The sequence below is a fragment of the Xyrauchen texanus genome, chromosome 1, assembly GCF_025860055.1.
Source record: "Xyrauchen texanus isolate HMW12.3.18 chromosome 1, RBS_HiC_50CHRs, whole genome shotgun sequence".
NCBI classification, from domain to species: domain Eukaryota; kingdom Metazoa; phylum Chordata; class Actinopteri; order Cypriniformes; family Catostomidae; genus Xyrauchen; species Xyrauchen texanus.
In genome coordinates this window covers 27,914,514-27,929,624 of record NC_068276.1, presented here as the reverse complement: position 1 = coordinate 27,929,624, position 15,111 = coordinate 27,914,514, and the positions used below count along the sequence as shown (strand labels likewise).

At 38.3% G+C, this 15,111-nt stretch overlaps 1 protein-coding gene across 9 annotated transcripts in view; it reads right to left on the bottom strand.

Moving 5' to 3' along the window:
• The window catches only part of LOC127620185 (tight junction protein ZO-1-like), a 162,398-nt gene that overhangs the window by 96,601 nt on the left and 50,686 nt on the right, over window positions 1-15,111 (bottom strand). Inside the window, exon 1 of one of the 9 annotated variants that reach the window (XM_052093658.1) lies at window positions 1,539-2,001. The exons of the other annotated variants lie outside the window; for them this stretch is intronic. Coding sequence (XP_051949618.1) covers window positions 1,539-1,556 — 18 coding nt within the window. The 5' untranslated portion in view covers window positions 1,557-2,001. Of the gene's footprint in view, window positions 1-1,538; window positions 2,002-15,111 lie in introns of those variants that run through there. 9 annotated transcript variants of the gene reach the window in all.

The window sequence follows — 15,111 nt, the reverse complement described above, 5'->3', positions numbered from 1 at the left end:
GTCATTGTCCATTTGGAAGATCCATTTGCGACCGAGCATTAACTTAATGGCTGATGTCTTGAGATGTTGCTTCAATGTATAAAAAAATTTTCCTTCCTCCTGATGCCATCTATTTTGTGAGCTGCACCAGTCCCTCCTGCAGCAAAGCACCCCAGCAACATGAATCTGCCACCCACATGCTTCACGTTTGAGATGGTGATCTTCGGCTTGCAAACCTCACCATTTTTCCTCCAAACATAACGATGGTTGTTATGGCCAAACAGTTCAATTTTTGCTTGATCAGACCAGAGGACATTTTTCCAGAAAGTAAGATCTTTGTCCCCATGTGCACTTGCAAACTGTCTGGCTTTTTATGGCAGTTTTGAAGCAGTGGCTTCTTCCTTGCTGAGCAGCCTTTCAGGTTATGTCGATATAAGACTTGTATTACTGTGGATATAGATACTTGTCTACCTGTTTCCTCCAGCATCTTCACATGGTCCTTTGCTGTCGTTCTGGGATTGATTCGCACTTTTCGCACCAAACTACATTCATTTCTAGGAGACAGAATGCATCTCCTTCCTGTGCGTTATGACGGCTGCATGGTCCCATGGTGTTTATTCTTACATACTAATGTTTGTACAGATGAACGTGGTGCCTTCATGCATTTGGAAATTGTCCCCAGGGATGAACCTTAATTGTGGAGGTCCACAATAATTTTTCCTGAGGTCTTGGCGGATTTCTTTTGATTTTCCCATTATGTCAAGCAAAGAGGCACGGAGTTTGAAGGTAGGCCTTAAAATACACTCACAGTGAAGGCTTTATATAATTTTCTGGAATTTTCCAAGCTGCTTAAAGGCACTGTTAACTTAGTGTATGTAAACTTCTGATTAACTAGAATAGTGATAGTCAATTACAAGTGAAACAATATGTCTGTAAACAACTGTTGGAAAAATTACCTGTCATTCACAAAATAGATGTCCTAAATGACTTGCCAAAACTATAGTTCGCTAATATTAAATCTGTAGAGTGGTTAAAAGTGAGTTTTAATGACTTCAAGTGTATGTAAACGTCTGACTTCAACTATGCAACTCTATCCGTATTTTCCTGTACTGGACTGGCAGGGGCGCGTGTATCGACTTTTCCGAAAGGAAGTTGGTCTATATTCAGCAACGCGGGAAAATAAAAGCTTGTAATGAAAATAACAATAATAATTTCGTCCACACACACAGCTTTTGACAACCATTGTCGGAATATTCTATTTCAGTGCAATTTATAATCAACGTGTGTTCCGCAAACACTTCAGCGATCATTAAAGTCACTTTAAAGACGTTTCAATTGTATAAATATGTCAATATTCTGTCTAAACGTGGATTATAATGGAAAACAAGTTATGTACTGCCGTGTAAACGCGTTGACTGATTGGTGATTATCTTGATGAATGATGTTTACGCACTACGATCTCTTCCTACATGTATCGCTCTTTAAATGGGTCAGGACTCGTGTGCCCCCAATCGCACCCATATGTTTTTGTTTTACTTTTAAAAGTAACAAGTGCCTACCTTATTTGATGCAGACATGTTGATCTCTTGTAGCCTCCCGGCGTAGCAAGTTCACTGTTGTTAAATATCACTACGGCCAAAAGGGGAAATTATTCATCCTCTCTCCTGCCCAGCAGCCACAGCACCGCCGGGCAAACGCGGGTTCACTTCTTCTGATCGCCCGAAGACATGTCAACACAACTGAAATCCCGCAGTCCAAAGTTCATAATCTATTATTACCAACGCCTTAACCTGTAACAAACTTCAGAACCTACGCGAAGGCTCTCGGATTGACTCCCTCTTTCAGGAATTTCACCAAAGAATAACAATAAGTCAAGAAACTATTAGTCCTCAAGTCGAAGCAGCTGTGTAGTTTAATACGATGATGACGGACACCGTCTCACAACGGTTGAAGAAGTTTCAAACAGATGAGCTCGCTTCTCCCTTCTCTTCTCTCCCAGAAACAATCGTGACATGTCTGACTGGGACGGACCATTGCATTTCTGTGGGGGTGGTGGGGTGGAAACAGGGACATAGTTAGCTGTGTAACCACAATTCCAGATATGAAATATTAACTCTTTGTGTGTATGTAGAGATTATATGTCTTCATATCGCGTGTTATCTGATGAAAGTGACATTATTTTACTCTAAACAAAAGAGAGAAGGATGAAAATTACAGGGGCCCCTCCCGTCCGTGTCCTGTTTGTTCTGACCGGAGAGAGGATGGATCGCTGGATGGGATGGAAAGAGATGAAGCAAAGGTAAAAGTGGAACAAAGTTGTTTCTCACTGCTCTGTTGTTGCTATGTCATGTACGCGAGCACCGAGGGAGTTTCTGTATTATTATTATCTTTAACGCAAGATGCAATATTTTTGTCAGACTTACTTTTTTATTTTCTTCTTTTTTTTCAACCTTTCAGGCACTACATGCCATTAGTCAATTCATCAAGAATGATTCTCCTTGAAAACTTTTCCTTGTAACTCTATAAATTCGTATAATTGTGTTGAAATGAGGAACACAACATATTGTGGTTATACAACTATGTAAATGAGTCACCTAGTGACGAAACTAAATATTACTCAAAAGACCTGATGCAGTTACAAAGAAACTGCTTTATTAACTGTCTAAAGTGTACAGACTTCTTTTATTTCATGTGGTTTAACCTGTAGATTGGGTTTTGGTTGATAAACCACTCAGGAAACCCAATGGGACATAATTGCTGCAATACAGGCCACTTCCTGTGGTTTCCGGGTCCCCTCCCATAGGACAGGGCCCCAGAATGCGGTTTTGTATTGTTTTAAAACCAGTATTATGGGCTGAACATTTCACTGTAAAATGTCAGCTTATGTTTGCAACTGATTAAAGGGAACACAAAGGCACAAAATATCACTGGCTCCTTATTATCAACCAGTCAGTTGATAGTGATAGTGCTTTTCGTGCATTAAGTCCATGAAGTGTTGCCAAAGTCCACCAAATGGGAGAGTAAAATTGTTTCATTTCCATTCAACAAACTAACTGCCTCTCTGAATTATCTGCACAGTTCTTGTAAGCATCATTAAGATGGTAAAGATATCCTTACTGACAACAGCAAAGCTAAGGATAATACATGTAAGATCCATTCACAGTTTGTTCTGCAATAACTTAATCAGATACACACAGACACACAAGAATCAGCAAATCAGATATACTGATACAGCTTAACACAGTCCATAATAAAACAGGGGACACTCTAGTGTCTCGTAGTGCTGCAGTCAGAATATATCAGCACAACACATTATGTTGGGTGCCTTGTGATATTGAATACACCACAATAGCACAGTCAAAAAGATAACATAACTTGTAATATGAGCAAACCAAAACCAAAGACACTGAACACAATGTGCTATAATAAAAACCTCCTTGCTCCACCATATGCTCTTCAACAACAGCCACCAATCCAGAGTTAGTTGTGGCTTATGTTCACAAGGTTACTGCTTGTAGATGTAGTCTTGCAAATACATTGATGATTGACAGACAGGTCCAAGGGAGAGGCAAAGGATGCTTTTGATTAGTCATGCTGGGTGGGATAAATTCTTAAAGTCATATACCAGGTCTGTCGGTTGAACCCAAAATAACTTGGTGTAAGAGGTCACATTCTCTCATTGCTATAGGCTTTAGGAATCATGAAAGGAGGCGGGAGAGGAACTGAGAGGATAGGAGTATATACAATTTTAAGAAGGCTTTCAACTGCCAATATATATGTTTTTGAGGACCAAAATATAAAACAAAAAGCCTTTGCAATACAGTTATTTTTAAATAACTAATCAGTTGCACTCAACGAGAAATCCTATCCTACGTCCCAAGGCCTCTGCTATGTAGATATCTGCTACACATACTATACCATACCCACTTTACGGCATACAACCTCCCATGAAACCATACATACTAGCTGTGCTAGCCCCTCAATGAGTCGCCAGGTGAGCTTTGCTAATTTTCTTCCACTGTTCTTTTATCCACCACACACATATACACACACATACACATGAAGCTATGTGATGAATTGACCAGATGTACAGATAGTATTAGCACATCTTAGTCCCGAATATTTACAAATGCCAGAAACACAGAAAAAACAAACACGAAACAACACAAAAAAACAGAATGATAAATACTGCCAACGAGGACAGGCGCCTTCTCCACCGCATATTACGATCCGCATCGAACAGAGAGGATATCAGGATATTCAGCATGTTGTCTTGTTAGTGCTGGCAAATCAATCTCAGATTCCCAAAAACCTCAGAAAATCTCTTTCATGTCTTCGAATAAACCTAAGTAAATGACTCAAATCTAAGCCCAGGATGAAGAGGATTGCTCTATGCCACTCTGAAGAGTCAGTGGTTCTGTGAGGATGGAGCAAAGACTGAGTGTTAGTGACAGAAAAACGTGATCAAAGCAGCTTTGTTGTGCATGGCTACCCTAAACAGCTCTCAACAATGAGCAGCCTGAGGCTGCGCATTAGCCTACGAGCTCAGGTGTGCTCATGGAAGAGCAAGCACTTGGAAAACACCCCCATGGTCATCAACATTACACACACAGAAACATGTGTGATCAGAGGGAAAGCTCAGGAGGTTTGCATGCCTGAGTCTAATTCACAGCAAAAAAGTACATCAATCACATGATGCTCTGCCCCTTCAATGTACAATACATCATACCTCTAGATGTGCATATATTAGCATAGGGAAAGGTTCAATTGTATTGGCAGAAATTATTTAAAATTATGTCCACATGACTTATTTACACGTGCAGTTACTGTATAAATAAAGATACAGCTAGTTTTTGAGTAGTCACGTTACAGTCTTCATCTGTCTTTCCAAGTATACATCACACACTGCATAAGCAAATACTTGAAGGAAAGACATACATGTCATGCATCACCTCTCTTTTTCTTAGAATGCACATGATGCCAAGGCCAGTTGTGGTCTAGTTAACAACAAGCTGGACAAAGTTGAGCTTCAATCACATTATCTAGTTCTCTTAGTTCAACTTCCCAAAAAATACTGGTATACATCAGTGATGATGACTGAATAGTGAGGCCATAGCCATGTTATAGATACTTTATGCATATCTTTAGCCTTTTTAGGTGTAGATTGCATGGATGTAGGGACACTGTATATACAATCATGCTAATATTTTAGGTATTTTAGGTATTGTTTTCACAACTAGATCAGCCGAAAGAACAGAGACATATAGGATGATGTGTCATAGAGAAGAATGAACATAAAGAGAGCTCAGAGCTGGGCCTGAGGCTGAGGTTAGAATCTGAGTCCAGAATCTTACAAATGGCTGTTTTTTTGTGTTTTTTTTCTTTTCCCTTGTCTGCATTGCCTTACAGCAAGCTTGAGATATTTTCTGTGCTCTCTTTTCATGAACATACTTATGATTTTTCTCATCAAACCTTTTGCTCAAAAACAAAAAAATTGAATAATGAAGATATCAAAAATACACTGTTAGGAAAAGTAGCTTGGAAACATGATTGGTGTTTATTTAATGTGGGAAAATAGGGGAAAGGGAGAATGCTAGAGCAGAAACATAGTGAAATTCAGAGACCTGTGGAGGAAACAGGGGAGGGGAGAAAATTATCCAGTTTCACACTCTGTCTTCATCTGTGCTGAATTAAAAACCAATTGACCTTATCTACGTTCCACAGGCTTTATTGACTTTGGAAATTCTTGCCTTGGTTAAAGGCCTCACAATGTAAAGTGCTCTGTTTCCCTTGCTTTCGGGAACCCTCCGGAGCTCATGGGATGGACTCGGCTAAACTTGGACATCGATCTGAGGATATCGCTCAGAATTAAACATAAATCAATACTTCAGTGTATAAATACACAACCTTTTGGCCTGTAGCTTTTTTTTGTATGGGTAAGCTCTGTATACCACCTCTTCACCAACATGATCACACAGGAACTCAACAGATTGTTACAGAATCTGCCGGTACTCTGACATCGACCCCATTCTGCTGAGTTACTAACAAGCGGCATCTCCCATCATACATCATTGCGGCAATTTAAATATGTTCATCTTTTCCTCTGGTGTTACTTATAGAATGTTGGGTGCACAGCCTCAGGGATATGAGTTCTGGTCCCGTGTAAATCAGTAAGTAATCTTGTTCATATAGTCAATGTTGAGCAAAACATTAAGGTTACATTTTCAATTCTAAGATGACATTTTTCTCCATTGATGGTAAGGTTCAGGGTTTGGTTTAGGACATATGGAAAAAAAAAGCTGTTGACTGTATTACATAATTTACAACTAAAATTAACTTGCTTTACAACTCACTTTTAGCACCATGCTGGCTGTGTTCCAGTAAAAGAAGTTTCTTTTGCCCTTTCCTCACTAAATCAGTCCATCTCATAGACTCGGATGTACGTCGTTGCTTACATTTACACTGTGTTACATACAGTATGGAGCCCACCGTTGCCCATGCAGTAAGGCTGATAACACTTTGTGGAATTATTTGGCGATTTTTGCACAGACTGATGCAATTACAGATTCAGGTACATTTTATTTGTAATTTCAGAGGCTTTTGTTTTTGTCTGTAAAGAAAAATAAAAACTTATAATTAGAATAATTATTAGAAATAATAATTATTCACTCAACCATCTGCATCAAAGGGTAGTAAACTGTTTGAAAAATGACAAATGCTTTACCTGCAGTGTAATATTTCTACAGCAATATAGTCTTCACAAAATCTGCAAAATGTACACAAACATAAATAGTAACATTACACTGAACACATAGGCTATGGCTGTATAACTGTCAAGAATATTTCAGCTCCGTAGGCACATAAAATGCAAGTGAATTGGTGCCAAAATGTTGATGCTCCAAAAAGCACATTAAAGTAATCCATCGTCTCCAATGTTTTAATCCATATCTTGGATTAAATCAAGTGATATGATAGGTGTAGGTGAGAAAAAGATTAGCGTAATCCTTTTTGCTTGAAATTATTCTCCCTGCCCAGTTGGGGGTGATATGCATAAAGAATGCTAATCACCAAAAACACAAGAAGAAGCATGTGAAAGTTAAAGTGGATATTTATCTGTTTCTCACTCACACGTCTCATATTGCATCTGAAGACATTGATTTAATGTCCAATGGATTACTTTTATGCTGACTTGTGTGATTTTTGGATATTAAAAATTTTGGAATTGAATTGTAAGTAAAGTGAAGTCTTAATGTATTTATAAAGCACACTCAAACACAGCAAAGCTGACCAAAGTGCTGTACAGATGAATCTACAATACATTAATAAAAATAAATAAATAAATAATCTCATTTAATACTGCAAAACGCTAGAGAATAAAAATGTGTTTTCAGCCTATGTTTAAAAATAGACAGTGATAAAGCTTGTCTAATGTAGTGGTAGCTGATTACCCAGCCTAGGGGCAGCAACAGCAAATGCTCTATCACCCTTGCGTATACAACGTGACGGAAGAATATGCATTAACATTTTGTCTGCAGATCTTAAATACCTAGTTGGTAAGTATGGCTGTATTAAATCCCTAATATATGACGGAGCATGGTGAATAAGAGCTTTAAAAACAAACAACAGTATTTTAAATTGAATCCTAAAATAAACAGGAAGCCAGTGCAGAGAGGCCAGGATTGGTGTAATATGATCCCTTTTTTAGATGATGTCAAAAATCTGGCCGCAGCATTTTTAACCAGTTCAAGACAGAAAAGAGGGGATTGAGGAAGACCAACATAAAGATAATTACAATAATCCAATCGAGAGGTGATAAAAGCATGAATAACAGTCTCAAGGTCTTGAAAAGATAAAACTGATTTAAATTTAGAAATCATTCGTAACTGATAAAAACTATTTTTCACTACTGAATTTATTTGTCAGTCTAAGCCCAAGTCAGAATCTATAATGACACCAAGATTCCTCACATGCGAATTAACATGGTGGAAGTGTTGGCCAAGCTTGTTAGCAAGAGCGCTTCAAGATTCAGTAGAACCAAAAATAATCATTTCAGTCTTATCATTGTTTAGCTGGAGAAAGTTACTATGGTCAAAAAGAGCTGAGATATTCTTCTGAAAATCTTTATTTGAGTTCAACAGAAGAAAAAAGTCATACACAACTTTGATGGCATGAGGCTGAGTAAATTATGAGAGAATTTTCATTTTTGGGTGAACTAACCCTTTAAGGTAACTGCAAATATTATACAGTTAAATCTCAATATAACTCTTCTAAATAATTTAATTGACCTAACTTCACTTACAGCTGTAAACTGCTTTCCCTTTCATCATACACTAATGCTGTGTGGTGTGGGGTAGGTGAAGCACGATCTGCTGCGATGTCAACATTAAGTTGCATTGTGGGAAATGGAGCTAACTGAAGTATAGCAATTTATAGGGAATTTAAGGTTTTTGTGTTCCATGAGAATTTAGTCCATGACCTTGGAAGCATCATGCTCTGCCAGTTTCAGCAACAGAAACTCAGTTTACTTCTTTATCCTGTTTTGAGGAGCCAAAAGAGATGCATTGTGGAGTGGTACAATGTTCAATCCCGCATCAGAATCACGGTTCATCGTAGTTCACAGAGCCCCAGCTAACCAGCCCTTCTAAACCTGACTGTGGTTCCAAACAGAGCTTCTCCATAGAGTTAATACCAACAAGGAGAGCAACCATTCTTCAATGAGCTTTAGCTAATGGTGTAAATTGCATGGGAATGAAGGGGAAAGTGGGACTGAGAGGAGAGAGTTTAATCTGAGATTGAATGACCCCAGATGCATGGAACAGTGGGATATCGAAATAGTGCTTTACAAAGAATTACAAAGAAAAAACAGGTGTATTAAAAGTGCATTGTAATTACATTCTGTGACATCCTTTTCAGGAGAGGACCAGCTGACTTTTCCCAATATATATAAAAAAAAATCACAATACAAAGCTAATATATGTGTGTGTGTTTGTGCTTACATGCTGGGATGGAAGAGAGAGTTAAGAAGCTTATTATAAATCTTGCACTTGACATAAAAAGACATCAAGTACAGCAGCATGTTGTTAATTTAGAACAAGCTCAACCCATAACAAACATAAAAAGGAAAACTAAATATGTATACAGGGGAAAAGCTTTGAAATGTTAATTAATCCTTGACAGAATAGATTTCTTTAAAAGAATCATGCATAAATAGAACAACAATGGTGCCCATTTAGTGACCTTTTTCAGTCCCTCAAGTGCTGTGGTTTCAGAGAGACTGGCTGTCCTCCATTCAACCCACTGGGTCATGGACAAATGTGCATGTTTAGAGCCATAGCCACTGCCAGCACAACACAGCTTAACACTTCTCTGTTAACACACCAACTATTTTGATCTCATTAGTTACCAAAAGGCCTTAGTTACAAAGCAGACTCCATGTAACCTCAGTTAACCTGGCCAGAAAGAAGCAATGTTGCTTCTTTCTGGCATATAAATGAGATTTGAGATAGTAGAAATGGACATGTGACTTGTTAAGAGTTCATTGTTTTATGGACAAAGAGTGGCCAAGACAGCAAACAATGCTCCTTTAATCACACAATGACATTTATTCAGTGTACCATGAGAATCAAAAATACATAACAAACAAACAGTCCTTATTTCCATAACCAAACAAACATTTATACAAATAGCATTAATAGAGATATTTTTGTTCAAGACATTTTTCCATTTTTTTTTGTGTAAATATAAATAGCACATTCTGAAACAGTTGTGGCGCTTCAGTGAGTGGAGGAGCTCAATGAACTCTGAGCTTCAGTAATTTACATCACACATTTGGTTAGATCAATTTATAAACTCACAAACAGCTCTTTGATTTTTCATACTTTTAATAATTCCAAAAAGCAAATATAACTATTAAAAACAAAAGGATCTATCAAAATTATACTTTTTTCTTGAAGGTATTAAGAATGGATAGTAGAGACAATACATAGTATATGTGACGCTTTGAAAAGTGTAGCACTGATGTGTGGCAGGATGAGAATAACATTAACATTTAATGAGTGACGAGTGTTCTGTTGTAGTGGGGAAAAATATATAATGCATGTTTCCTTTAAATAATGCCTATTTCCTAGGCAGGTAATTTCCTTCACCAAAGGATTCGGGTTAGTTGGGAAGTAACCTCACACACACACAATCATACATAATGCATGATGCACACATTGCTAAATGAATCGTAACTGTGATGCCAATAGCATATGTCTGTGTAACCCCCTCCATTGCCTCCTGCATAACACTCAATCTCATAGAGCCATAAGAAACTCATTTTCAAATGGCAGGACCAATATGTCAGCGTTATTTACATTTGCAACACATCTTATGCCTACACCTTTGCAAATGTCTTCAGAGTCTTTAGAAAGAAAGAGGGTGTTACCTTTTCTGATTTTTAGAAAGGTATATTTTTAACAGAGTGTGGTAATCTAGGAGATATAGCTTGTCACTGGGTGAGTACCTTTTAGAGCTGCACCTCTTCGAGATGAGACCCATGGCTCACTTTAACAGGTTTATGTATTAATGCGAGAGGCCTCTCCATGAGATCAGCGGCTAAGTTGTCAGATGTGTGCAGTCCTGCAGCTATGGTGCCATAAGAAGATTGCAGCAGAATGAAACCAGGCTACATGTGTTATGTTGTCTTTGTATGTGCAAAAAGCCCTAAAGGGCTCATTTAAGCAGCACAATGGAACACATGTTCATCAGTCAACAAAACTATAAGTAAATCCATAACTGCTGATTTAAATCACTGTGCTGTAGTAAATGGAGTGAGACTTAAAAGGTTTACACATTTACTCAAGGGAAAGCTTTTCATTTGTGTGTAAATATGCATAGCTGGCAGAGATGCAAAAGGGCACAATACATGTCCAGTAACACTTTACAATAAGTTTGGATATGTTATCATAAGTTAACACAATAGTTAAAATTAACTACCTTTACAGTATTTATTCATCTAAAATAATGTTAATTTCAAAATGTTCTAATACATTTTTAACATTACAACTTGAAAGTGTTAGTTAATGCATTATGAACAACATGAACTAAACATGGACAATAGTACTTTTATAAATGATCATTAACTAAGATTATTAAATGCTTTAAAAATGTTGTTAATTGTTAGTTCATGATAATTAATGCAGTAACTGACACAGCTGACACACACTATAACTCTGTAACTGTAACTATTGCAATCAGTAAGTAGAACATGCAGGTCAAGGTTGCTTTAGCACACAATGAGTTCTACTCACCGCTTTTGTCCTCCACACCTCAGCCTGGCTACACTGTAACTTTATTAGCCTGCAGCACCGCTGTGAAATCCATTTTGCACAGACTACAACTCTTGTAAATCTCTGATCTTCACAGGTATTCAATTAAAATCTTGTTAAGAGTCAAATGTCATGTGTACAGGGACTACTTTGAACAAAATGGGAACAGTTGTAACACTTTGTGTCAAACCAGCCTTAAGCCTCTAGAATCTGCACCATATTTTCTCCCTGTGTGTAAGACTGTTGACATCAGCAACTGTACAGGCCAAATGTGCAGCAGGTGGCATTGTGAGGTCTTAGCTATGAAGACCACGAGTAAAGATGTGCAACATAGACCATTGCTCAAATTGCTTGCAGGATTAGAGCTGCAAATTACATTGTATCGGAATTGTAAAATCGATAAGGTTAAAAAAACGCTATATAAGTGCAGACCATTTATATAAGCAATGAAAAAATGTATTGAAGGGGAAAGTTCATGAGGTCAGCTGAGGGACAAATGCAGACATGATTTTTTTCATTCATTCATGCGGGAATGTCTCTTTCTCTCTGTCTGTCATTCCTGGTCTCTTACATACGCTCCTCTTCTCAGAACTTCCCAGGACCACAATGTCCAGAAGTGAAGGAGGAAAGAGAGGTTTACGAGGTCATCTGTGATGTTAACAATGGTACATGACTGCAGATGCCCCTCAGCCTACATCACAAAATCATGATGCAGTCAGTATGAGAGAGCTGAGATTACTCTCAAACCACTCTTTATTTATTACATTTTCATTCAAGTCAACATGAGATCAAGATTCAGCCTATTTACTTTCTTAAGTTGTGAATGGTTCATCTGTTCTTCTACGCTATTTAAAAAATAAATAAAAAACGTATCTTTAATAAAAATGTAATAACTTGATCACTCTGAAATGATTTTGATTGATGCCACTTAGCCAACACAGAATATTCAATAATATTACCAATAATTATTAATAGCCAAATAGCTATTTAGGCATAAAAGTCAATTACACAAATGATTAGCAAGAACTTCCAGTCTGAGAAGCACAATGTGTTGAAGTCAATGAATGAATGAATGTTACATTTATATGCTTTTCTGACACTACTCTCAAAGTTCTTCTCATAGTGACAGGGGACTCTCCTCAACTACCACCAGTGTGCAGCATCCACCTGGATGATGCAATGGCAGCCATAGTGTGCCAGTACATTCAAAACACAAGAGTGATCATACAGTTGGTCTGGCTGATCTTGGCCCTGTCAGGAGGAGAGGTTGTTCTAGCACAAGCATGCCAAAGGCAGAGAGCAAACACAGAGATGGCATCATGACAGACAGAGTTCTACACACATTCAGCTGCTAAATGTCTCAAGCAGCTGCATGTAAACAGAGCACCAGAGAACTGTTCCTCTTGGAGCACTAATAATACTGTCACATATCAAACAAGACTGTGGGAAAGTTCTAAACCCTGTTTTAAAATGAATCTGCTGGATTTAAACTACACATGCTAATAACAGTATACTTGAGTTCACATCTGTAATCCCATCAGGTATGGGCAAATTTCAGAATATAAGAATTGTCTCCCTTCCAATTCATGAATTTGAATTGAATTGGCCACACCCCACAGGATGTTTAATTGGAATGGCAGGAAGAGGAATCTACTTTCTGCATCCTGTTTGCTACTTCAATTCAAATTGAATTAAAATTCAGGAACTTAAAAGGCATTCTTAATTCAATTTGAATCCAAATGATTTCCTGTTATGTCAAACTATTTATCATACTAATCTCATTGGAGAGGAATCAAGCCTTCTGGAAAAGGTTGTCAGTTGAGTCAGAAATGTACAGGGCTTGGGACAAACATGCCTCCAAAATAATAATAATAAAAAAGCCCTCAGTTTTTTATTTGTAAAATCTGATATAGTTCTTATTATTCTATTATAGTCCTAGTATTATGGGATAAAATATAAATAATTGTTGATTTAATTCTTAGGGTAGGTGGTAATAATTCTCAATCTTTAGCTAAATTTATGTATTTGTGTCACGAACACCGGTGAGGGCGCCTCCTCCCCCGGCCTTCAGAGATCGCACTCGCCCGAGTATTGACTGCTCAGACTACATTTCCCATAACCCACATACCTAGATCTGATTGTTCCGCAGCTGTTCCTCATTGTCTCTGTCTATTTAACCATGCCTGTGTATTTCTCCATTGCGAAGTCTTGTTTGCCCCGGCGACATCACCAAGCGTATTTACTCTGTTTACTCCTTGATTTCCTGTGTATCAACCTAGCCTGTTTCCTTGACTACGATAGCTCCGCCGCCAGCCTTGTTTACTCCGTGCCTGTTACTTTCTACGATTGTATGCTGCCTGCCCTGAACCATTGCCTGTCCTTGTTTACGTTCCTCTCTATCTTCTACACTCTGTTTGCCCGTTCCTGACCCTGCCTGTACTACCTGACTTGCCTCTGTCTAATAAACCGCAGATGGATCCTAACCAGCCTGACTCTTCATTACAATTTGATGGCTGGAACACAGTTTGTTTAAAATGTTTAAAAAAAACGTTCTGCCCTCTACCTTTAAATACCTTAAAGTGAAAAAGAATGCCACTGAAAATCAAATCCAGGGGGCAAATATTGCCTCTTAATATAAAAGTTCATATCTGACAGTGGATTTCAGACTGTCTGTGTGGGGACTGGAGTAAAGGAGATATTGCAGTGGAGCTCTTCAGAATGAAACTGTCTGCTCAGCACTGTTCCATGTGCCAAGCAAGCTCATATGTATGAGTAACAAATACTCAAACGTGCACAACCAATACCATGGTGTCAAGCACGGGGATAAGAAAGCAAGTGAGGAAAGAAGGATGTGCAATTTAGGTAAAGTATGTCAAGCCATGACAGAATGAGAAAAAGTAACAGCAAAATAAGCACAGAAAGTAAGAGGAAGGTGTAAAAGCTAGATAAAGTGCCAGAACCCTCCCTCAAGTCCAAATGCACACAGTGATGCAATGGCTCCTCATCCATTCCACACTGACATTCCGGAGCCAAGAGATTGTGCTCTCTGGCAGCAAGACACTCACAAATTATTACCCAAATCAAGCTACAGATGAGAGAGAGTACTGCTGCTCTGCTCATTACAGGAAAATTGGTCCTTAAAAGGGAACCTTGAGAGAGTGATTGTGGGCAGATGAGAGCAATGGGACTGCCTCTTTGTACTGAATTGAGTTATGCTCCAATCAAAGCAGACTGTGAGGCAGGAGGTGAGTGCCAAATCTGATTTAGAGCAGTGCGGATGGGACTAGGTAATGTGATTCATGATAAACGGGGGTAATAATGCTCTGATAATGTCACTGGAATCGACTATGATTAAAACCTTACTTTCATCAGGCCTGAAGGTACCATCTCAGCAGTTCTGCTGGAAATCACTTAACACCAAAGCCAAGATGATATCAGCCACATAGGGCGCTTTTGGAGATACAGGAATCTGATTGACAGCTCTCTTGAGGGATAAAATCACTCCCCATACTGACAGCCCAAAATGCTAACAGAATCAGAGCTTCATTTTTAAAAGCTTCACTGGTGAGCTTACCTTATTACAGACTTCAGCTTTGCCTCATTATGAATTTAAAGAGACAGCTTAAAGGCACAGTTCGCTAAAAAAATGAAAATACTCTCATCGTTTTCTCTCCCTCATATCATCCCAGATGTGTATGACTTTCTTTCTTCTGCAGAACACAAACAAAGATTTTAAAGAATATCTTGCTTCAGTAGGTCCATACAATACAAGTGAATGGTGATCAGACCTTTAAAGCTCCAAAAATCACATAAAGGATACAGA